Raw genomic sequence first — 23,658 nt, 5'->3', positions numbered from 1 at the left:
GTTTAGACGTCCAGCAGCAGAATGCTGGGTGCGATTTTATAATGCATAGATGCACTATAGAGAATTGCGCTCAGCGGCGTTGAGTGAATCTAAGCGCATCTATATTGTTAGATGTTCTTTGCAGAATCGCCTTTTAGGCGTTACATAGACGTCCTAATAATGCCTATAATGTTATCATGTGTTAGTGTTATGACATCATTAGAATGCGATTTTATGCTGTTTTTTTACATTAAAATTGTATGCACTACTATTATATTTTATTTATTCATATACCATTTATATCCTGTGTGGTATTTATATTTGGCTCCTTTATCATATTTCTCTTCTGTTCCGGTTGGCCAGAGTCACAAGGAGCAGTGGGGGATTTGAGCCACCACCGCCAGGGTGCTAAGGCTGTAGCTCTAACCACTGTACCACACACACTCAGATAGTAAACTGCATGTCAATTCCAAAGCTAAGCTTATATCCTCTTGATTTGATTTAAAAGCAGTCATTTCAACACTGATTTGATTTAAAAGCAGTCATTCAACACTTGTCCAGTTCCTCTTTTGGCTTCTAGGTTCCTCAGTCAAAGCATATGAAAAAAATATATTACACTAGTCTTTAAGCCCGTTACATTAACGGGTGCTAGAACATATGTGTGTGTGTCTGTCTTTCTTTCTTTCTCTCTCTCTCCTTAGCCGCTTTCTTTCTTTCTGCCTTTCTTTTTCCTTGGCTGTCCATCACCACCCCTTGCCTGCTCCCCCTGTCCATTTTCCCTTCCTTTTACCTCCACTGTGAATAGATTTAATAAAAACATATATAAAGATATTAATACCAAAAATATATATATATATAAAATCGGAGGTATGTGTGTATGTATGTGTGTATGTGCCTTGATCACGCAAAAACGGCTTGACCGATTTGAACAAAACTTGGTATGCAGATCCCTCACTACCTGGGATGATATGTTCTGGGGGTCTCGCAGCCCACCTGCACACGTGGGCGGAGCTACAAACAGAAAATCAGATTTCACCCATTCATGTCAATGGAAAAAATGTAAAAAGCTGCCATTCTCACAGTAATTCAAAAACGGCTTGACCGATTTGAACGAAACTTGGTATGCAGATCCCTCACTACCTGGGGTGATATGTTCTGGGGGTCTCGCGGCCCACCTGCACACGTTGGCCGAGCTACAAACAGAAAATCAGATTTCACTCATTCAAAATGTAAAAAGCTGTGGGACCGATTTGAACGAAAATTGGTATGCAGATCCCTCACTACCGGGGGGTGATATGTTCTGGGGGTCTCGCGGCCCACCTGCACACGTGGGCGGAGCTACAAACAGAAAATCAGATTTCACCCATTCAAGTCAATGGAAAAAATGTAAAAAGCTGTGGGACCGATTTGAACGAAACTTGGTATGCAGATCCCTCACTACCAGGGGTGATATGTTCTGGGGGTCTCGCGGCCCACCTGCACACGTGGGCGGAGCTACAAACAGAAAATCAGATTTCACCCATTCAAGTCAATGGAAAAAATGTAAAAAGCTGTGGGACCGATTTGAATGAAAATTGGTATGCAGATCCCTCACTACCGGGGGTGATATGTTCTGGGGGTCTCGCGGCCCACCTGCACACGTGGGCGGAGCTACAAACAGAAAATCAGATTTCACCCATTCAAGTCAATGGAAAAAATGTAAAAAGCTGTGGGACCGCTTTGAATGTAAATTGGTATGCAGATCCCTCAATACCTGGGGTGATATGTTCTGGGGGTCTCGCGGCCCACCTGCACACATGGGCGGAGCTACAAACAGAAAATCAGATTTCACCCATTCAAGTCAATGGAAAAAATGTAAAAAGCTGTGGGACCGATTTGAACGAAACTTGGTATGCAGATCCCTCACTACCTGGAGTGATATGTTCTGGGGGTCTCGCGGCCCACCTGCACACATGGACGGAGCTACAAACAGAAAATCAGATTTCACCCATTCAAGTCAATGGAAAAAATGTAAGAAGCTGTGGGACCGATTTGAACGAAACTTGGTATGCAGATCCCTCACTACCTGGGGTGATATGTTCTGGGGGGTCTCGCGGCCCACCTGCACACGTGGGAAGGGTGGGTTCACCCAATAATGTATATGTTCTTGCTCCTGGAGGTGAAACTAAAAATGTTGTTTATAATCAAGTTTTGTGTTAGTTGTATTGTATTCATTTTGTCAAATATTTCACATTATAATTTGAATATTGTACTTTTTATAAAGCTGTAAAAAAATATTTTCATTCACCACTATAAAGTATCTTTATTTGAATCCATTTACAGTGTTATTGCTATAATTAAATACCCGTGCAACGCCGGGCCATCAGCTAGTATGTATATAAAAGAATCAGTATTATACAACTATGGAATACAAAAGAATACTAAAAGGGAGATGACCAAAGTAAAACCAAACCTATCCAGTATATAAAAAAGAATTTTTATACCTGTTTCATTTTATGTATATGCTATATGTGTATTATTGATTGATGATGTTCCAATAAATTGATTGTCCCTGCAGTTGCTTGATTGTGTCCCTTCCCCACTTCCCCTTTTTTTGGCTGAAGTACAATCTTGACATCATTGTGACATCATCAATGTGCACCTAGATGGCAGAATGTCACAAAAAAAAAATAATAGGAATAGGTGCTGGGGTTCCTGACCATACTAGGGATTTAAACCCACCACCTTGGGAAATTGGAAGAAGTCCCTTTAACCATTGAGCCACAGGAGATTTATTGTAGGCAGGGGTTCCTGCATTGTGAGATGACACCTTAGGAGATCGTAGCCATCTCAGGGGAAAAAATAAGTTTCTCTCTGCATCCTAGAAATGACAGAGTGCAAATGTAAATGGCAAAGTCCACAGCCCATACACTCTTATGAGGCCAAAAAGAAGCTTTTAAGGTACAAGGGGTTGATTTGAACCCATGACCTGTACAAGATGGCAGAAGTACCTTTAACCACTGCACTACAGGAGCTTTTGTTTAGACAGGGTTTCCTATTATTTTTTTGTGACATTCTGCCATCTAAGTGCATATTGATGATGTCACAATGATGTAAAATTGTGCATCAGACATGTTCACTTGCTCTGAATCACAGCCGTTGTGAATAGGGATTCTCTTATTTTCTTAGCCTTTTGGGAATGAGGTTTAGTATGCTAACATACTTTGCTCTGGCTTTCCTTGAGTAATGCATTATTAAACATCTTTTGACCTTAATATCAAACTGGAGTCCTTTTTACCCCCCCCAAATAGAAGGCTTAGTATGCAATATATAGTATATATTTTTATCATATGCTTTGCTTGAGTAATGCATCGTTAAACATTTTTTAACCTTAATATCAAACTAGAGTCCTCTATATCAGGGGTAGGCAATTCCAGTCCTCGAGAGCCGGAGCCAGGTCAGGTTTTCAAGTTATCCACAATAAATATGCATGAGATAGATTTGCATCTCAAGGAGGCAGTGCATGCAAATCCATCTCATACATATTCATGGTGGAGATCCAGAAAACCTGACCTCTCAAGGACAGGAATTTCCTACCCCTGCTCTATACCCACTAAAATAAAGCCCCGTTCACCTATATGTGGATGCCTCCAGCACGCCTAAGTGATGCCTAAGTTGCATATACCTAACTCATACCTACCTAGTGCCCAGCTCATGCTCAAAAGTAGACCTGCTTTGTAACGCCTACATTTTAGGCATTAGGTAGATGCATTAGAACAGTGGTTCCCAACCCTGTCCTGGAGGAACACCAGGCCAATTGGGTTTTCAGGCTAGCCCTAATGAATATGCATGAAGCAAATTTGCATGCCTATCACTTCCATCATATGCAAATCTCTTTCATGCATATTCATTAGGGCTAGCCTGAAAACCCGATTGGCCTGGTGTTCCTCCAGGACAGGGTTGGGAATCACTGCATTAGAATGCTGATCGGCATGCGATTCTGTACATGGATGTCTATTTTGAAGCCACGCCCATGCATATCCCATTAGACACACCTTTTTCCGATGGGCATCCATGAAATTGTGAACATCTATTTTGTGAATCATATCCAATTATTGCTTGTTAAAGTCATTATTATTCATTTTATTTGGACGCCTAAGTTGATGGATGTCCACATTGTGGACGCCTAAAGTAAGACGCCCTTTACAAAATCTGCCCCTCAGGCCCATATGGGGACAGTATAGGATTCTGTATAGGACGCCGATATCAGCAGCCACCTAAGAAACAGCTGCCGATCTCGTGTCATTCAAGCATCTGCATCCTATTCAGAACTGTGTCTATACTCATAAGAACATAAGAATTGCCGCTCCTGGACAAACGCCTTAAATGCAGGCCAGCATTTTACAGGCCTACATTTAAGGCATCTGTCACGCATCTACAGAGATGCATTCCGATGCTTAAGCCCCCCAAGGCCATTTCCGGGCGAAACCATGACCATGTCACACATTTCGAGAATCAGGCATTGGCATCCTTTAGAGAATCGCATCTACTTTTACTAACAGACCGTTAAATGTAGGCCAGCATTTCACAGACCTATATTTAAGGCATCTGTCTCATGCCTATAGAGACACGTAGGGATGCTTATGGATGCCCAAGGCCACTTTCAGTGGAAACCAGGCCCACCTCATGCCTTGGGTGTCTGTAAACAGTTTTATGCATCTATATAGGCGCACAACATATGCCTACAATGTAGGCATCCTTCCCTGCCTGCATTTTTAAAAATATTGCATCCCAATTGATTGTGAGACAGTGGTAGGACATCTACCGCTGTCTACAATCGGGATGCCAATTTGTAAAATCAGCCTTTTAGGGAGTCCCTGTCTATATGCAGGAGAACAGAGTACCGTATTTTCACCCATATAACGCGCATACGTGTATAACACGCATTCGCGTATAGCGCGCGGGTCCAAAGCATTTCAGTAAAAAAAATTTTTTTATATAGCACGCACACGCGTATACCGCGCATGCTGCTATAACCTCCTCCCACTCCCGCTTACTCTTCTGGCCTGCGAACCGGCATCCTCCCCCCCGCTCGCATCACCCCCCTCCCCGTGATCCTACATCCCCCCCAGCACCGCAAAACATCTCTTACCCGATTGGGCACCGGCACCAGCACCAATGCACAGGACGTGCCAGTGCCCGAAGATCCTCCCTCGTTGTTGCTGGGCTGTGCTGTGCTGGGCAGTGCGAGGGAGATCCTCCTCCTTCCTCGTGCCAGGCTGGACTGGGCTTTGAGCATTTGCGCATGCTCAAAGCCTTCTGGTCTCGCTCTCTCTGAGATTGACTAGAAGGCTTTGAGCATGCGCAAATGTTCAAAGCCCAGTCCAGCCCGGCACGAGGAAGAAGGAGGATCTCTCTCGCACCGCTCAGCACAGCCCAGCCCAGCAACAACGAGGGAGGATCTTCGGGCACTGGCACTGGCACGTCCTGTGCATTGGTGCTGGTGCCGGTGCCCAATCGGGTAAGAGATGTTTTGCGGTGCTGGGAGAGATGTAGGATCGTGGGGGAGGGGGGATGACGCGAGCGGGGGGGAGGATGCCGGATCGGAATGAAAAAAATTGTACAACGCGCTCACACGTATAACGCGCAAGGTTATGCACGGTTTGTAAAAATCGTGTATAACGCGCGCATTATATGCGTGAAAATACGGTATTAACTCCTGATGCTGGAAACATTTGTGTGCTATAAGCCTTGGTTTCCATGTACATCAGAGATATTTTAAGCTCCGCACAGAGAACAATGAGACAATTTGTTATTGACATTTTGTACAATTCACTTTCCAGGGCTGACAGTTCAACTGTCTTTCTGATTAATTGTTACCTGTCTGATAGAGATAAAAGGGTCCTGAGAAGGGTACAGAAATGGGTACAGTAAGAGCCACAGAACATATTCTCTTTTTATTTTAGTTATGTGACTCTGTGTGGACTGAAGAAAGAGAGTGGTTAAAGATGGTTAATATACCACCAATCGTGAGAGCACAGCTCTTCCCACTGTCCCCATACGGGCCTAAAGAACAAATGAAAGTATGAACTTTCCTTCAAAATGCATAGTAGAGAATGACACGGGGACAAATTTTTCCCCGTCCCCGCAGGAATTCAATTTCCACGTCCCATCCCCATTTGTCGCTGTCCCTGTCCCATTCCTGTAAGCTCCGCCTTAACCACACAAGCCTTGAACACTTCTGATTTTAAAGTGTTTGAGGCTTGTGCAGATGAGGACAGAGCTTGCAGGAGTGGGGCAGGGACAGGAAAAGAACTCAAGGGGCGGGATGGGAAAATGAGTTCTCACCGGGATGAGGAAACATTTGTCCTCATGTCATTCTCTAATGCATATATCAGAATTCTCTCTGTGTTTGTAATAGATTAAATTCTGCCTTGTTACTGCAAGATGCTTATATGCAAATTAAGAAAAATACATTTAATTGCTGCCTCATTACTGCACTTAACATTTCATGTTTGGTTTTTTTTTACTTTTGCATATATAAAGTCGCACTATCCTTTCAACTGTGAAGTTAAACATTTTATTCAAACCTATTCTAATATCTATGAAGAACTTCCTCTTCTATCCTGACTGGAAGAAATGTTTGCCACAGTTATAATCCAAAAATTATTGCATATAGGTACTAGAATTAGAAATGTTTTGCAAACCACGATAAAAAGGTGACTTGAATATTTATTATGAAACATTGGTAAGATGAAAAGAGCTTTAAACCCTTTTATTACACATTTATTGATATTATGCATTATGGGCCAGATTCTGTAATTAGTGCCTAAAAAGAAAGGTGCCTAAAGTTAGATGCCTATTGCATGTCAGTCACACTTAGGCTCCCATTACAGGTGCCTAACTTAAAACTTATATGCCTGTAATGTAGGCCAGGATTTTAAAGGCCTACACTATAGGTGCCTAAGTCTTTCTCTATCCTTAAACAGGTAGTTTTGGAGTTTCTGCTGTGATAGGAAGGCAAGGGTTTGAGTAGTGTGTAGGAGTGCCCTAATGAATTCCAGAACTTATGTAGGTTGTAGGTGAAACATTTTGCAATTGACTTCAAAGCCGAGAAGCTCCAGAAGATGCACCATTAAACTGTTATCTGTTCAGCCTGCAAAGTCAGAGCCTTTATCAGCTAGTTATCCAGATAAGGGAAGACAAGGAAGCCACATGAGTGGAGTGTCACAGCTAGTATAGTTAAACACTTTGTAAACACTTTGGGTGCTGATGCGAGTCCAAATGGGAGTACTTTGTATTAGAAGTGATGTGCTCTTGTTCTGAAATGAAGATACTTCCTGTAGACAGGGTGGATAGGAATGTGAGTATAAGCTTCTTTGAGATCTAGATTAGAGAATGACACGGGGACAAATTTTTCTCTGTCCCCACGGGAACTCATTTTCCCATCCTGATGAGTTCTTTTCCTGTCTCTGCCCCATTCCTTCAAGCTCTATCCTCATCTGAACAAGCCTCAAACACTTTAAAATCATACATGTTCGAAGCTTGTGTGGTTAAGACAGAGCTTGCAGGAATGGTACAGGGAGAGGGACAACGACAAAATTCAAGGGGATGGGATGGGATGTGGAAATTGAGTTCCTATGGGGATGGGGAAAAATTTGTCCCTGTGTCATTCTCCAATCTAGAGAGTCCTTCTTCAACAGTGAAAGAAGGGTTCCCAGAGAGGCCATGTGAAACTTCTAATTCACTAAGTATTTGTTGAGCGCTCGGAGGTCTAGGTTTAGGCGTAGACCTCATCTTTTTCAGTATGAGGAAATACTTGGAATAGAACCCTCTGCACCTCTCCTGCATAGGAACTTTTTCTATAGCGTTTAGCTGGAGGAGGGCTGAGAGCTCATTTAGAAGGAGAATTTTCTGATGGGAGATAAAAAAGGACTCTCTTGGAGGATGATTTGGAGGTCTCCTTTCAAGATGGAGCATATAACCATGTTTGATTATTTGAAGGATCCAATTGTCTGATGTGATGAGGGCCCAACATCAGTAGTAATGTTTTAGATGGCTTCCAATGGAAAGAGAATGAGGTTAATGTTGAAGTTGAAGAATGTTGGCTAAGCTCTCTGTGATAGAGTTGAAAAGATTATTGTGTCTTTTGATGAGACTTTTGCGACTTTTGAGAACACTGTTGTTGTTTCTGGCATCTTTGAGGTTGAGCCTTGGACAAGGTGTAAGATGGATTATATCTGTGTTTAGAATAATAGGAGGCTCTTCTGGGATTGTAATAGTGCATTGTTGACTGAGACTTAGATGTTCTTGTAGAAGATAGAATGATTATGGAATCTTCATGTTTTTTTAAATTTTTGAGTAGCCTCCTCTATTTTGTTGCCGAAGAGCTCATCCCTCAAACATGGGATATTAGCCAGCCTTTCCTGTACACTGGCGTCCAGATCCGATACATGAAGTCAAGTTTGCCGCCACATGGCAATGGATACAGCTGACAATTATGTTAGATAGATTGTGAGCCCACCGGGACAGATAGGGAAAATGATCGAGTACTTGATTGTAAAACCGCTTAGCTAACCTTGATAGGCGGTATATAAAATCCTAATAAACTTGAAACTTGACATTCTGGATGTTACATCAAAGGTGTCGAATACAGAGCAAGCCATGTACTTCCTATTCTCTAGCAGATCATTGGTAATATGCTGAAAAGCGGACAAGTGATTCTCAGGGATGTATTGCTCATAATCAGATAACTTTTGTATGTGCTGTATCATGTAGAATGTCATGTAAAATTTATACCTGAGAACTTTTGCATATGCTGTATAATGTAGAATGTCATGTAAAAGTTATACTTAACATAGTGCTCTGGAAAACTCTGCGTCCAAATTTATCTAAAATTCTACCTTCTCTGCTTGGTGATGGACTGGCATATGTTCTGGAGCTTTTTGTCTTCCTCAAAGCAGACTCAACCAGATGAGATTGATGTTGTAATTGTGGTTTATTAAAACTTGGGCAAGACTTAATTCTATAAAGAAAATCTATCTTGCATGGAGCCACAGGCACTAAGAAGGGTAATTCCCACTTTTTAAGTGTGGCATCCCTCATGAAGTTGTGAAAAGGGAATTTAAGATAATCTTTTGGCCACTCCTTGAAATCTAAAGCATAGAATAGCTCTGCTTGAGGCTCTTTCTCTGACTCTATCTTGATTGGAAGAGCCTGGTCCATTTGACTGATAAGTTCTCAGATAGAGATTTTCTCCAAGGAGGTAGAGTGGTTTGATCAGACTCGAGGCCATAGGATTCCTCGGCAGAAAGGTCTGGCAGATCAGATGAAAAATGTTGACTCAAGTCTGAGTCACACTGATCTGTCAAGTTGAAGGGGAATGTCGAGCAGAGTGTTGAGGAGAATATGGATGTGAAGCCAGAGAGCGTCAATCATATCTCTTAGATGACCTGGAGCATTGGTACTGATTGGAGGAGCGTATTGAAAGGGAAGTAGAACTAATCTCTCTTGATTAAGAATGTCATCTGGGTACTGAAGGGCAAATTCTATAAGAAGTTCCCAAATTTTAGGCGCTGTTCCCAAATGTTAGGCACTGTTCAGCGCGATTCAAGTAAAATTGGGTGTTGTTTAGTGAATCACACTGAGCGGCACCTATTTTGGAGGTGCCCATTAAATAGGCCAGCTCTAGGAACACTTAAAAGTTAGGCACCTAGCTGAGCGCTTAAGAGCAGTGATTCTGTAAGAAGGCGCCTAACACATAGCCACGCCCATGCCTAACATGCATAGCGCCTATTTTTTTGAAAGCCGCCTAAATTTTTACAGGCACCTTATTACAGAATCACGCTTTCTTGATAGGTGCCTATGTTTCAATCAGTGCTGATTAAAAAGCTTAATTGGGCTTGTTATTCAATTTAGATAGGTGCCTATCTAGATGGGCACTTCCGAAATAGGTGCCTAACTTTAGGCGCTGGTTATAGAATTTGGGCCTGAGTGTCAATGATGTGGAGTGTGAGACCTGGCTCTTCAGGCATAGTGAGAACGTTGCTCAGACTGGGTTGACCCTGAAGGCGTCATAGTCGGTACCTGACTTGAGTGGGATTGGAGCACCACAGCCAACTCTCTCTGTATTAATTCCCTAATTTGGTCTTGAATAGATGGCATGGTACTGAGGCTGATGGTACAGATGATGCAGGCTGCTTCTGGTGTCGAGGCATTGGTGACCTCGATGAAGAGGAATGTCTCAAAGGAGACACCACCTGGAGTGACGGTGATCGGGTCTTTCCTTGTCAACACAGAGTGGATCAAAAGTGTAGAAGCCTGAGACAATGCCGATGGGTGGTGTGAAAGGGAGGAATGCTTATGCTTCTTAGCTTTTTAAGCTAACTCCCTCAAGGAAGCAGTACCGTGGCAGTGGAGAGGGACCTTGGTGTCGAAGGTTGCATTGGTACTGAAGCAGAAGATGGTCTTTGGGTGTCTGCATCTGAGGTAACTGACATCGTTGCTGTAGAAGTAGAACTGAAGAATTTCTCATGTTGAAACTGCCTTGATTTTAGTGACCTCTTTTGTAGAATGAAACAGCGGGAGCAGGACTTGGGATGGTGGCAGGACCAAGGCACTGAAGGCACCAACTATGGGGTCAGTGACTGAAATGGTTCTGCTACACTGAGTGCACTACTTAAAGCCACTCAGCAGTTTGGTCATCGATGGGAAGACTGCCAATGTGAGGTCGAAGGACTCAATGGTCTAGGGAGATTGAATATAAGGAATATAAAAAATCAGTTGATGTTCCTGGCCTGAAAACAGGCTCTGAGGTGCCCAAAATCAAAAAGCAATGAAAAATTTGGGGAGAAATTAAAGGAAAAACAGAACAATTATGAAGAAAAATAAAGAAAATAAGAATAGGAAGGGTAAAAATAGCAAACTTTGGCACATTTGGAGGGACTCCAAGCTAAAATAGCTTTCAGCTCCATGAAAAACTGATGGTCGGTAAGATGATGTCAGATGGGATGACACTGATGCATGCGCGTACAGAGAGTCTCGAGACTCTGAAATTTCTTAAAGTGACAGTACACTTTTTGCTTTGTCCATACTGGGCTCCCTGGATGATATCACCCACATATGAGAATATCTGGTGTTGCCCTGATAGAGGCCAAAGAAGGAGAACTAAATATATCATAAGAATTTACCTCCCCTTTTACAAAAGCATGGAAGAGGTTTTTAACGCTGACAGGTGTGCTGAATGCTCTGCACCGATCCGATGGTCATAGAGTTCCTATGAGCATCAGAGCAGCGCAGAGCATTCAGCGTGCCACACTGCGCTAAAAACCTCTTCCGTGCTTTTGTATAAGGGGAGGTTAGTCTTTCTTTTCTGTAGTGAGGCTGACTACACAGTTCTGCAAGCTTGTCTTTTATAACAGGCTGAGTTTGGACTGGGGTTAAGTACCGTGTAACCTTTCTGCCACTGAAAATTGAGCTTAGTACAGGTGAGTTTATTACCTGAAGACAATGAATTTTATATTAATAAGGATTTTTTTGGGGGGGCGGGGTGGGGGTAACGCTAAGAATGAGAGTAGGGGTAAGCCTGCTCTGAGACTAGATTGGTGGCTCATCAGTTATCTGGCTTTGAGAGGTTATTTTGCAATAATTGCTCTGGACTCTGAAGCAAGAAATAGCTTACTCAGGTTCACTGCAACTGGGTGCTTTTATTCATCTTTTTGTGACTGGAGTTTGGGATATATTACCTGACCCAGAGAAAATGCTTTTCATTAAGAAACAGCCAACACTGTTTTATTGAAGCTGGGTGTCTCAGTTATACAAGTGACTAAATACAGAAGCTTTGCGCAAAGTCAATCACACAGGGGTCTTCTTACAAAAGTACTACGAAAGCAGGAGGGTGATGTTTAAAGATATGTGGATAGTTAACCATACATTACGGACCAGATTCTTTAAACCGGGCCTACATTGATGTCCGCCTAAAAAAATGCCACCAATCACCTGTCAATCACACAATGGGATCATTTGCAGAACCACATTTACCATTAAACATAATCACTGGTAATGTAGGCCAGGCTTATGTTTGACATGGATCACGTCTGCAAAGGTGCTTTAGCGATGCCTTTGGTTCTTTCCGGTGTAAACTTACTTTGACTTTTAGGCATCTGTGTAGACACAATTAAGGCATCCTTTTATGGATGCATCTATGGGTGCCTACATTTTAAAAAATACTATCAGCAATAAATCCCAACTCCAAAGACCCGTAATACAAATAACATTCAGTGCCTCAGTGACACCATATATTGCTCATAATACTTTCATAGTGGTACGCTATATGTGCCATCTTGCCACTGGCCCTTTAACTTTTATATATGAATTTTCTCAATATTTTAATCAATTTATATACTCTGGGATTTCACAAACATTAAAATTCTGTCTATATGAAATGATCATTACTTAACTTCAGATTTTTCTGATCTAGCACTCTGGGAGATTAGTGTAGATAGAATTTTAATGTTTGTGGACTGGATATGGTCCAGCACTGAAAATCTGGGTCTATATTAGCTGTCAGTGGTCAGTGTTTACAAAATGCTGAATGCCATCAGCTGAATATTGATCTGAATAATGCTAATGGTATTAACTGTAGGACTCAGTAATTTAATTTTCTTTATTAACAATCTCCTCCTAGGAAAACGTGGAGAGATCTGAAACAGTAAACCCATAAAACTTACGGTCTCCTTGGCAGCGCAAGGGGCCCATGAATAGTTTTGCTTCTGACCCAGAACGATCAATGTCTCCCACCACCACTTGACTCACTGGAAGGTGTTCTTTGTAGGATAATAACCCAGCATCTTTCCTCCTGAGTAGTGTTCAAACAAAACCAAACCAAAGCAAAAGAAAGCAACAACAACAAAAAAAGAGAATAAGTATCAAAGATTCAGTTCTGTGGTACACATTTGTCCCTGTGATCCAGTCATTGTGCAGATTGGACATATCAGTATGACATACAATTGTGCTGCTAAGCTTGCTATAATTAGACCCAGAACTATAGGCCAGGGTCATTTCTATACACAGGTATAAAGAAATGATCTCTGAACTATTGTGCATGCTTGGGTATACTTATACTAACTGATTTTAATGCATGACTTTGTGGGATACTGGCAAAGTGAATGAAAGAACATTATAGCATCTGCTTAAGTACAATATGGCATTCAGGCATAATAAAGAGAACAGTTGATTTATTGAAAATAAAAAAAACTGCAACCAGTGCACTTTCCCCTGGTGGAAGAGTTTCTAGGGAAGATAGTTACAGTAAAAAGTTATCATAAGGAAGTTTTGTGTGTCCCAGTCAGGGCTGGATTAATACTATAAGTACAGTATAGGGGAAAGTGTGGTGCAGTGGTTAAAACTCCAGCACCTTGAGGTTTTGGGTTCAAACCCACGCTACTCCTTGTGACCCTGGGCAAGTCACTTAATCCTTCCATTGTCCCAGGTACATTAGTTAGACTGTGAGCCTACTGGGATAGGCAGGGAAAAATGCTTGAGTACCTGAATAAATTCATTGAAAACCATTCTGAGCTCTCCTGGGAGAAGAATATAGAAAACTGAATGAATGAATAAAATAAGGGCCCTAGGAATACATGCATGGGCTCACTCACCACAAACTCCCATTTACTTGGTTTCTTCTCCCCAAAGTCACATTCTTTATTATTTTTTTTTTTTTAAATCGTCTCTCCCCATATTTTCATTCATGGCCTACTCCTCACATTTCACCTCTCCAGAAGAATTACCGTATTTTCGCGGATATAACGCGCACCCGTGTAAAACGCGCACACGGGTATAGCGCGCAGAAACCACAATATTATGTATAAAAACTTTTGTATACCGCGCTCACGGGTATAACGCGCGAGGGGTATGCGCGGTAGGTAAAAACGCGTATAACGCGCGCGTTATATCCGCGAAAATACGGTAGAGAATGTGCAAGGTTTTGCAGTGGGTGTAGAAGCATTAATAGTTTGCAAGTGAGCATGGGTAATAAGTAGGTGCCTGTTTCAAATATAGTAGCCTAATAGTTAGCTCCAGGATCAAGATCTGAGGCCAGTCCTAGATTTCTGACAATTTTCAGCTGATTGTATGGTAAAGTGGTTTGGACTGAGGTGTTGCAGTGCCAAGGTTTGAGGGTTTGATACCCAATGTTGGTGTTTGTGGTGGCTTTGTTTAGGAGGAGGAGTAGCCTAATAGTTAGAGCTCCAGCCTTAGCACCTTGAGGTTGTGGGTTCAAGCACTGTGCTGTTCCTTGTGACCCTGAGCAAGTCAGTCAAACCTCCATTGCCCTAGGTACGCCAGATAGATTGCGAACCCGCCAGGACAGATAGGAAAAATGCTTGAATATCTGAATGTAAACTGCTTAGACAACCTCCATTGATAGGCAGTATATAAATAACTAATAATCATAATAATAAAAAAAACTCTATCCCAATGTGCTATGGGACCTGCAGTACTAATTTCAGTTGGTAGAATTGGATACTATTAAGATCACCCTGAATTGGGATGCAAGTTCAACAGGCAAAAAACAAAAGAAATTGACCCCAAGATATCCACAGAGAAGAAAATCCAGAGGAAACAAAAAAAAAAACCCCAACAAATAACAAGGCTGGAAAAAATGTCTCCCTGCTAAAACTGGGTAACGTGACAGCTCTTGAGCATCAGGCTGAGAACACGGAAGCTAGGCAAGTCATTCTCATCCTCTACTACTACTATTAATTATTTCTATAGCGCTACCAGACGCAAGCAGCACTGTACAGAGTCACAAAGAGTAAGAAAACAATCCCTGCTCGAAAGAGCTTACAATCTAAACAGGCAAGACAGGCAAACAAGATGTCATGGATACAGTTAAGGGAATAGTTAATCAGCTAGCTGGGTGGAGGGCAGAGGAGTAGGTTTAAGGATTGAAAGCTATATCGAAATGGTGGGTTTTCAGTCTGCTTTTAAACAAAGGGCAGGGAAGGGAAGGGGTAATTTATTCAAGGCATAAGGGGCAGCTAGATGAAAGGAACAAAGTCTGGAATTGGCAGTGGAGGAGTTAAGAGTGACTTATCTGAGGAACGGAGTTCTCTGGGAGGTGTATAAGGAGAGAGGAGAGATATTGAGGGGAAGCAGAATGAATACACTAGTAGGTCAGCAGTAGGAGCTTGAACTATATGCACTGGCGGATAGGGAGCCAGTGAAGTGACTTAAGGAAAGGGGTGCAAACGAAAGGTTGACAGTCCTCCACAGAAATGGAGGTCAGACAAAAACAAAAACACTGTGGAGAGGATGATGTTCAAGATTCAAGCTTTTAAACATAGTAACATAGTAGATGACGGCAGATAAAGACCCGAATGGTCCATCCAGTCTGCCCAACCTGATTCAATTTAAATTTTTTTTTTTTTTCTTCTTAGCTATTTCTGGGCGAGAATCCAAAGCTTTACCCGGTACTGTGCTTGGGTTCCAACTGCCGAAATCTCTGTTAAGACTTACTCCAGCCCATCTACACCCTCCCAGCCATTGAAGCCCTCCCCTGCCCATCCTCCTCCAAACGGCCATGCACAGACACAGACCGTACAAGTCTGCCCAGTAACTGGCCTAGTTCAATATTTAATATTATTTTCTGATTCTAAATCTTCTGTGTTCATCCCACGCTTCTTTGAACTCAGTCACAGTTTTACTCTCCACCACCTCTCTCGGGAGCGCATTCCAGGCATCCACCATCCTCTCCGTAAAGTAGAATTTCCTAACATTGCCCCTGAATCTACCACCCCTCAACCTCAAATTATGCCCTCTGGTTTCACCATTTTCCTTTCTCTGGAAAAGATTTTGTTCTACGTTAATACCCTTTAAGTATTTGAACGTCTGAATCATATCTCCCCTGTCTCTCCTTTCCTCTAGGGTATACATATTCAGGGCTTCCAGTCTCTCCTCATACGTCTTCTGGCGCAAGCCTCCTATCATTTTCGTCGCCCTCCTCTGGACCGCCTCAAGTCTTCTTACGTCTTTCGCCAGATACGGTCTCCAAAACTGAACACAATACTCCAAGTGGGGCCTCACCAATGACCTGTACAGGGGCATCAACACCTTCTTCCTTCTACTGACTACGCCTCTCTTTATACAGCCCAGAATCCTTCTGGCAGCAGCCACTGCCTTGTCACACTGTTTTTTCGCCTTTAGATCTTTGGACACTATCACCCCAAGGTCCCTCTCCCCGTCCGTGCATATCAGCTTCTCTCCTCCCAGCATATACGGTTCCTTCCTATTATTAATCCCCAAATGCATTACTCTGCATTTCTTTGCATTGAATTTTAGTTGCCAGGCATTAGACCATTCCTCTAACTTTTGCAGATCCTTTTTCATATTTTCCACTCCCTCTTCGGTGTCTACTCTGTTACAAATCTTGGTATCATCTGCAAAAAGGCACACTTTTCCTTCTAACCCTTCAGCAATGTCACTTACATACATATTGAACAGGATTGGCCCCAGCACCGAACCCTGAGGGACTCCACTAGTCACCTTTCCTTCCTTCGAGCGACTTCCATTAACCACCACCCTCTGGCGTCTGTCCGACAGCCAGTTTCTGACCCAGTTCACCACTTTGGGTCCTAACTTCAGCCCTTCAAGTTTGTTCAACAGCCTCCTATGAGGAACTGTATCAAAGGCTTTGCTGAAATCCAAGTAAATTACATCTAGCATATGTCCTCGATCCAGCTCTTTGGTCACCCAATCAAAAAATTCAATCAGGTTCGTTTGGCACGATTTACCTTTTGTAAAGCCATGTTGCCTCGGATCCTGTAACCCATTAGATTCAAGGAAATACACTATCCTTTCTTTCAGCAACACTTCCATTATTTTTCCAACAACTGAAGTGAGGCTCACCGGCCTGTAGTTTCCTGCTTCATCCCTGTGACCACTTTTATGAATAGGGACCACATCCGCTCTCCTCCAATCCCCAGGAATCACTCCCGTCTCCAGAGATTCGTTGAACAAGTCTTTAATAGGACTCGCCAGAACCTCTCTGAGTTCCCTTAGTATTCTGGGATGGATCCCGTCTGGTCCCATCGCTTTGTCCACCTTCAGTTTTTCAAGTTGCTCATAAACACCCTCCTCCGTGAACGGCGCAGAATCTACTCCATTTTCTCGTGTAACTTTGCTGGACAATCTCGGTCCTTCTCCAGGATTTTCTTCTGTGAACACAGAACAGAAGTATTTGTTTAGCACATTTGCTTTCTCCTCATCACTCTCCACATATTTGTTCCCAGCATCTTTTAGCCTAGCAATTCCATTTTTTATCTTCCTCCTTTCACTAATATATCTGAAAAAATTTTTATCTCCCTTTTTTACATTTTTAGCCATTTGTTCTTCCGCCTGTGCCTTCGCCAAACGTATCTCTCTCTTGGCTTCTTTCAGTTTCACCCTGTAGTCCTTTCTGCTCTCCTCTTCTTGGGTTTTTTTATATTTCATGAATGCCAACTCTTTCGCCTTTATTTTCTCAGCCACTAGGTTGGAGAACCATATCGGCTTCCTTTTTCTCTTGTTTTTATTGATTTTCTTCACATAAAGGTCCGTAGCCATTTTTATCGCTCCTTTCAGCTTAGACCACTGTCTTTCCACTTCTCTTATGTCCTCCCATCCTAACAGCTCTTTCTTCAGGTACTTTCCCATTGCATTAAAGTCCGTACGTTTGAAATCTAAGACTTTAAGTATCGTGCGGCCGCTCTCCACTTTAGCCGTTATATCAAACCAAACCGTTTGATGATCGCTACTACCCAGGTGAGCACCCACTCGAACATTAGAGATACTCTCTCCATTTGTGAGGACCAGATCCAATATCGCTTTTTCCCTTGTGGGTTCCGTCACCATTTGTCTGAGCAGAGCCTCTTGAAAGGCATCCACAATCTCTCTACTTCTTTCCGATTCCGCAGACGGAACATTCCAGTCCGCATCCGGCAGGTTGAAATCTCCCAACAGCAGAACCTCCTCTTTCCTTCCAAACTTTTGGATATCCACAATCAGATCCTTATCAATTTGCTGCGATTGAGTCGGAGGTCTGTAGACTACACCCACGTAGATAGAAGTTCCATCTTCTCTTTTCAGAGCAATCCATATCGCTTCTTCCTCTCCCCAGGTCCCTTGCATTTCGGTCGCTTGGATATTGATCTTTACATAGAGAGCTACTCCTCCACCTTTATGACCATCTCTGTCCTTCCTAAAAAGATTATATCCCGGTATGTTTGCATCCCATCCATGTGATTCACTGAACCATGTCTCTGTGATAGCAACAATATCTAGATCTGCCTCTAATATCAGGGCTTGCAGATTAGAGGCAGATCTAGATATTGTTGCTATCACAGAGACATGGTTCAGTGAATCACATGGATGGGATGCAACCATACCGGGATATAATCTTTTTAGGAAGGACAGAGATGGTCATAAAGGTGGAGGAGTAGCTCTCTATGTAAAGATCAATATCCAAGCGACCAAAATGCAAGGGACCTGGGGAGAGGAAGAAGCGATATGGATTGCTCTGAAAAGAGAAGATGGAACTTCTATCTACGTGGGTGTAGTCTACAGACCTCTGACTCAATCGCAGCAAATTGATAAGGATCTGATTGTGGATATCCAAAAGTTTGGAAGGAAAGAGGAGGTTCTGCTGTTGGGAGATTTCAACCTGCCGGATGCTTTTATTTGAAAATACAATCCAAGTAATCCACATAGAGAAATATCTAGGACCCAGAACATTGGGAACTATGGACCCAACACGGTTCGTGTTTCGATGAAACTGTCTTCTTCAGGGGTCCCGAAAGGTCATGGATCAAAGGCTTAAAAACAATCTTGTGCAAAACTCTGTGCGGATAAAAAGTCCTCGGGAGCAGGAAAGGGGTGACATGAGCAAAGCGAGGTTGGTAGAAGATGAGTCGTGCAGCAGAGTTTTGCACAGATTGCATGGGGGAGAGGCGACACTGAGGGATACAAGTTAGGAGTAGATTGCAGTCATCTAAGTGTGAGGTTATGAGAGCTTGGACAAGGGTCAGGGTAGTGTGCTCAGAGAGGAAGGGGAGAATTTTGGTGATATTGCCTCTACTGCCTCTGGTACAAACCAGAAATGCTAAGCGGATGATAGGGTTGTTTATTACTTCATAAGATGCCTGTTGCTGGAGATGGTATGTGTAGCTGTTATTGAAATGACACCAGAATCAGGTATGTATTTAATATGGTGAGTTCTGGAGGGGAGGTGGGGAAGGGTAGGGGAAAATGACCTAGTTATGTTCTGCATCTATTGTTTTGTGAAGGCTTCTATGGATACCAAATCTGTGTTTACATTTAACACCTTGATGGTCCAGTGTACAGGGTAAAAGGTCATTATTTTCCAGGCTACATAATTTAACTGCAACAATTTTTGCTTTGAATATTCAGTATTTGCAAATATATATATATATATATATATATATATTTTTATTTTTTTTTTGTAGTTCATAGCCCTTTTCTATGCTCTGTACTGGTAACAGGGGGCATGACCACTGTAGATAGTCATCCTACCCCTTAAGGCAGTGGTCTGAAACTCGCGGCCCGGGGGCCACATGTGGCCTACCAGGTACTATTTTGCAGCCCGCGGTCTGTACTAGTACTGTCTGTACTAGTGCTGCCCACTCTTTGCAGCATCCTCCGGCTTCCCCCTGGCCTCCCACTCTTACCTTCAGATAATTACCGCAGCCTGCAGAGAGATTACCGGTGCTGTAGTGATCCTCTGCCGCGATCCTGCCCCTGATATCAGAGGAGGGGTGGGACTGCAGCAGAGGGAATGTGCTGCGGAGGCGATGGCAGCCTGCAAGGAACGCTACAGCACCGGTGATCCTCTCTGCAGGCTGCAGTAATTAGCTGAAACTAAGACCGGGAGGCCAGGGGGGAAGCTGGAGGATGCTGCAAAGAAGGGGGGAGCATGCAGGCCTCCGAGGGGGGAAGATTTATAAACTATAAAGAGTTTTACCTCATGCAAAATTGTCATTTCTTTAATAAGACATTAACTATTTTTTTCTGTGACCCTCCAAGTACCTACAAATCCAAAGGGTTTGAGTTTGAGACCACTGCCTTAAGGTCAGCTCGGTATAAATACCAGCACTTTTTTGCAAAGAAAAAAAGCACTGTTAATATTAGAGCCATGTTGATTTTACTCTTATTAGAATGAAACAGACAGGAGATTCATAGTTTCTGGAACAAACTATTAGAATTTTGCAATTCTAAGCCACATACAGAATACAAAAGAATTAAGATGATACCTTTTTTTATTGGACTAACTCAATGTATTTTATGATGACCTTTCAAAGGTAACCCTTCTTCAGATTAGAAAAAAACAAATGTTGACAAATATCAATATAAAGTGGTACCTCGGTTTACGAGTGCACCAGTTTGCGAGTGTTTTGCAAGACGAGCAAAACATTCGCAAACTTGGTGCCTCGTAAAACGAGCTTGCCTCGCTGTACGAGCGCCCCCCCCGGCGATCCGGCATCCCCCCCCAGTGATCCGGCATCCCCCCCCACTCGCATTGCCCCCCCTCTACCGTGATCCTACTTCCCCCCCCCCCCCGAGCAGTCAATGACACCCTTTACCCGACTTGGCACCAGTGCCGGTGCCCGAAGATCCTCCCTCTTCTGGCGCGGCCTGGGCTGGGCAGTGCGTTGGAGATCCTCCTTCTTCTGGTCTGGGCTGGGCTGGACTGGCTTTGAGCATTTGCGCATGCTCAAAGCCTTCTGGTCTCGCTCTCAATCTCGGAGAGAGCGAGACCAGAAGGCTTTGAGCATGCGCAAATGCTCAAAGCCAGTCCAGCCCAGTCCAGCCCAGAAGAAGGAGGATCTCCGACGCACCGCCCAGCCGCGCCAGAAGAGGGAGGATCTTCGGGCACCAGCACTGGTGCCAAGTCGGGTAAAGGGTGTCACTGACTGCTTGGGAGGGGGGAAAGTAGGATTGCGGTGGAGGGGGGGCAACGCGAGCGGGGGGGGATGCCGGTTCGCAGGGGGGGGAGCTGGATCGCGGGGAGGGGTTTGGAACAGCGTCGGATTCCTCAAGGGGGGGGAGAATGGAGCAGTGCCGGTAGCCTCGTGGAGGGGGGGGAGGAGGTGGAAACAATCAAAGCAGTTTCCCTTACTTCCTATGGGGAAACTTGCTTTGATATACGAGCAATTTGGTTTACAAGCATGCTTCTGGAACAAATTATGCTCGTAAACCAAGGTTCCACTGTATAAGGAAAACATGAAAGCATTTTGTGGATAGGAAGAGGGAAGACAGGAGACAGAAAGGTGGTAGAGGTTTTAAATGTCTTTATACTGGGAAAGAAAGCCCAGATCTCTGTTAAGTCCTGTCTGATATGTGTCAAAATACCTTATCATTTTGATTTCAAAGGTTTTATGTTCTTGGATTGTTTTAAAGTTCCTTTTTAGTATTCACACCAAAAAATAATTGGTGCAGTGGCCAGTTTTCAAAGTGTTGTCTGACAGAGGTGACATCCTGGTTGGTATTTAATTCTTAATATATCTATGTAGGTTGATTCTGGTCTTTAGCATTTGGCTTGTTTCACCGATGTAACGTGCTCTTTGCACTTTTTACACTGAATGATTTATACCACATTAGAAGATGAACATATGAAGGATCTCTTTATGCTGAATGTTTTTCCCATATGAGTGACCATGGAATCCTTTGAGATGTGCTTGCAGTGTTTGCAGTTTGTCACACTACAAGGATGTGAGCATTCTCTTCTTCATGGGTTTATGTGGGTAGTTTGCTTTTTACCAATTTTTGTTTCAAATTAGGTGGCTGACAGAAGGCCAGCACAGGTGGAGCTTGGAATATTTCTTTTTGTAATTCATTTTCCTGGTGTAGTGGTTGTAGATGTCTTATAATCAGCATGCACTTAGCCTAGAAGAGCCTAGTAGAGAGGGTTCCTGCAAAAGCAGAGCATGGTTAGGCATTTCTGTAGTGTTTCTCTTGAAGATGTGATGAGGTAGAGGCAAAGAGCAGACCCATTGGATCTAAAGAGCTGCAGAACCCCAATGAACTTAGCTCAGAGGATAAGCCATGGCAGTAGAAGGAAAACACAAAATAGAGAGAGGAAAGGAAAAGACATAATAGAGAAACAGTACAAGTTTTAGGGAAGTCAGAGAGAGAGAGAGAGAGAGAGAAAGTGCCTTTAGGAGTGGAAAGGGGAAAGGAGGAAAGAGAGAGAGAGAGAGAAAGTGCATGGGGAAGGGGAAAAGCGATACAGAGAGAGAAAGAGATCGCACTTTGGGAAGGGAAAGGGAAAAGGGGAGAGAGAGAGAAAGAGAGTGAGAGAGAATTTATTTTTTGGGTGGGGTGAGAGAAAGAGAATGCTTTGGGAGGAAGGGAAGGGGAAGAGTAAGAGGGAGTGTATTGAGGGAGAGGAAGAGGAGAGAAAGAGTGCCTGGGCCAAGCTGGGATGAATGATGAGGCTACCACAAATATTTTGCAAGAGTCTGAAAAGATTTCTGGTGGTTGTTTCCTGTCTTTAGAGGACTGACTTATATTAGCTTACTTTCTATTTTCTGCAACTGGCATGTTGTCAGCACAACTCTTTTCATAGTTAGTTTCTCATATTGTTTGCTCTTTTTTTGTTAATTCTGTGTATTCTTGTGCCTCTTCCCAAAAGTTGTTAGTTAATTAGGTACCATCGACTTGTGTTCGAGTCTTAGCGACTTGAAGAATTACATGTACTAATCTAAAAAGAAATCTGTTTTGTGCTAGTTCAGTAAGGTCCTCCAGCATCATCCCCATGGTTATTTTCAATATGTCCAGCCATCTGGTTGCAGGTTGCCCTCTTTGCCTGGTTCCTTCAATCTTCCCAAACATGATATCTTTCTCCAATGATCTTTAAGACAAGTGTAACATCATTTGAGCTTCAAGTAACATAGCTGGTTTGATCTCTTCCAGAATCAATTTGTTAGTTCTTTTGACAGTCCATGGGGGGGCGGGGTAGGTATGCATAAATTCCTTCTCAAAAATCAAAAGCTCAAATGAGTCAATTTTCTTTCTGTCTTGTTTCCGTAGTGTCCAGCTTTCACATCTGTAACTGACCACTAAGAAAATGAGTGCGTGGACAAGTCTGATCTTCATTTGGAGTGTTATGTCCTTGTCTTTGAATACTATGTCGAGAGCCTTCATTGAAGAACGACCAAGTTCTATTCTGCAGAGTATTTCTTCCCTGCTAACTGCTTCTTTGTTTACAAAAGAGCCCAGGAGATTGAATTCCTTTACAACTTCTATTCTATAAACGTCAAGCTCAAAATCATCTTTTTCCGTATTCCTGTTATGACTTTCGGATTTGAGTTTTCTTAGTAGATAAAGCATGTCTTCTTTGCTGCTAGTGATGAGTGTTATATTATCTGCATAGTGCAGGTTGTTTATATTTCAACCACCAACTTTGAAACCAATGGTCTCTTCTTCCATATTTGCTTTTCTGAAGTGGCTACTCCATAAAGATTGAATAGGTAAGGTGACAAGATGCATCCTTTCCTGACACCATGTTTTATTGGAAACTAATCAGCATTGCCATATTCAGTTCTCACTATAACTTCTTGATTTTCATAGAGGCTCTTCATCAGCTGAGTTTAGTGTTTGGGTATTCCCATCTGGGCTAGAGTTCTCCATAGTTTATCATGAACCACA

At 42.9% G+C, this 23,658-nt stretch overlaps 1 protein-coding gene across 4 annotated transcripts in view; it reads right to left on the bottom strand.

Moving 5' to 3' along the window:
* The window catches only part of CNTNAP2 (contactin associated protein 2), a 2,440,986-nt gene that overhangs the window by 320,884 nt on the left and 2,096,444 nt on the right, over positions 1 to 23,658 (bottom strand). For all 4 annotated transcript variants that reach the window (XM_033930311.1, XM_033930310.1, XM_033930313.1 and 1 more), the window contains one exon: positions 12,687 to 12,814. In XM_033930311.1, coding sequence (XP_033786202.1) covers positions 12,687 to 12,814 — 128 coding nt within the window. The remainder of the gene's footprint in view (positions 1 to 12,686; positions 12,815 to 23,658) is intronic.

This window comes from Geotrypetes seraphini, chromosome 2 (genome assembly GCF_902459505.1).
Source record: "Geotrypetes seraphini chromosome 2, aGeoSer1.1, whole genome shotgun sequence".
Classification (NCBI taxonomy): Eukaryota; Metazoa; Chordata; class Amphibia; order Gymnophiona; family Dermophiidae; genus Geotrypetes; species Geotrypetes seraphini.
The sequence above is the reverse complement of the archived record's forward strand: the minus strand, read 5'-3'. Positions and strand labels throughout refer to the sequence as shown.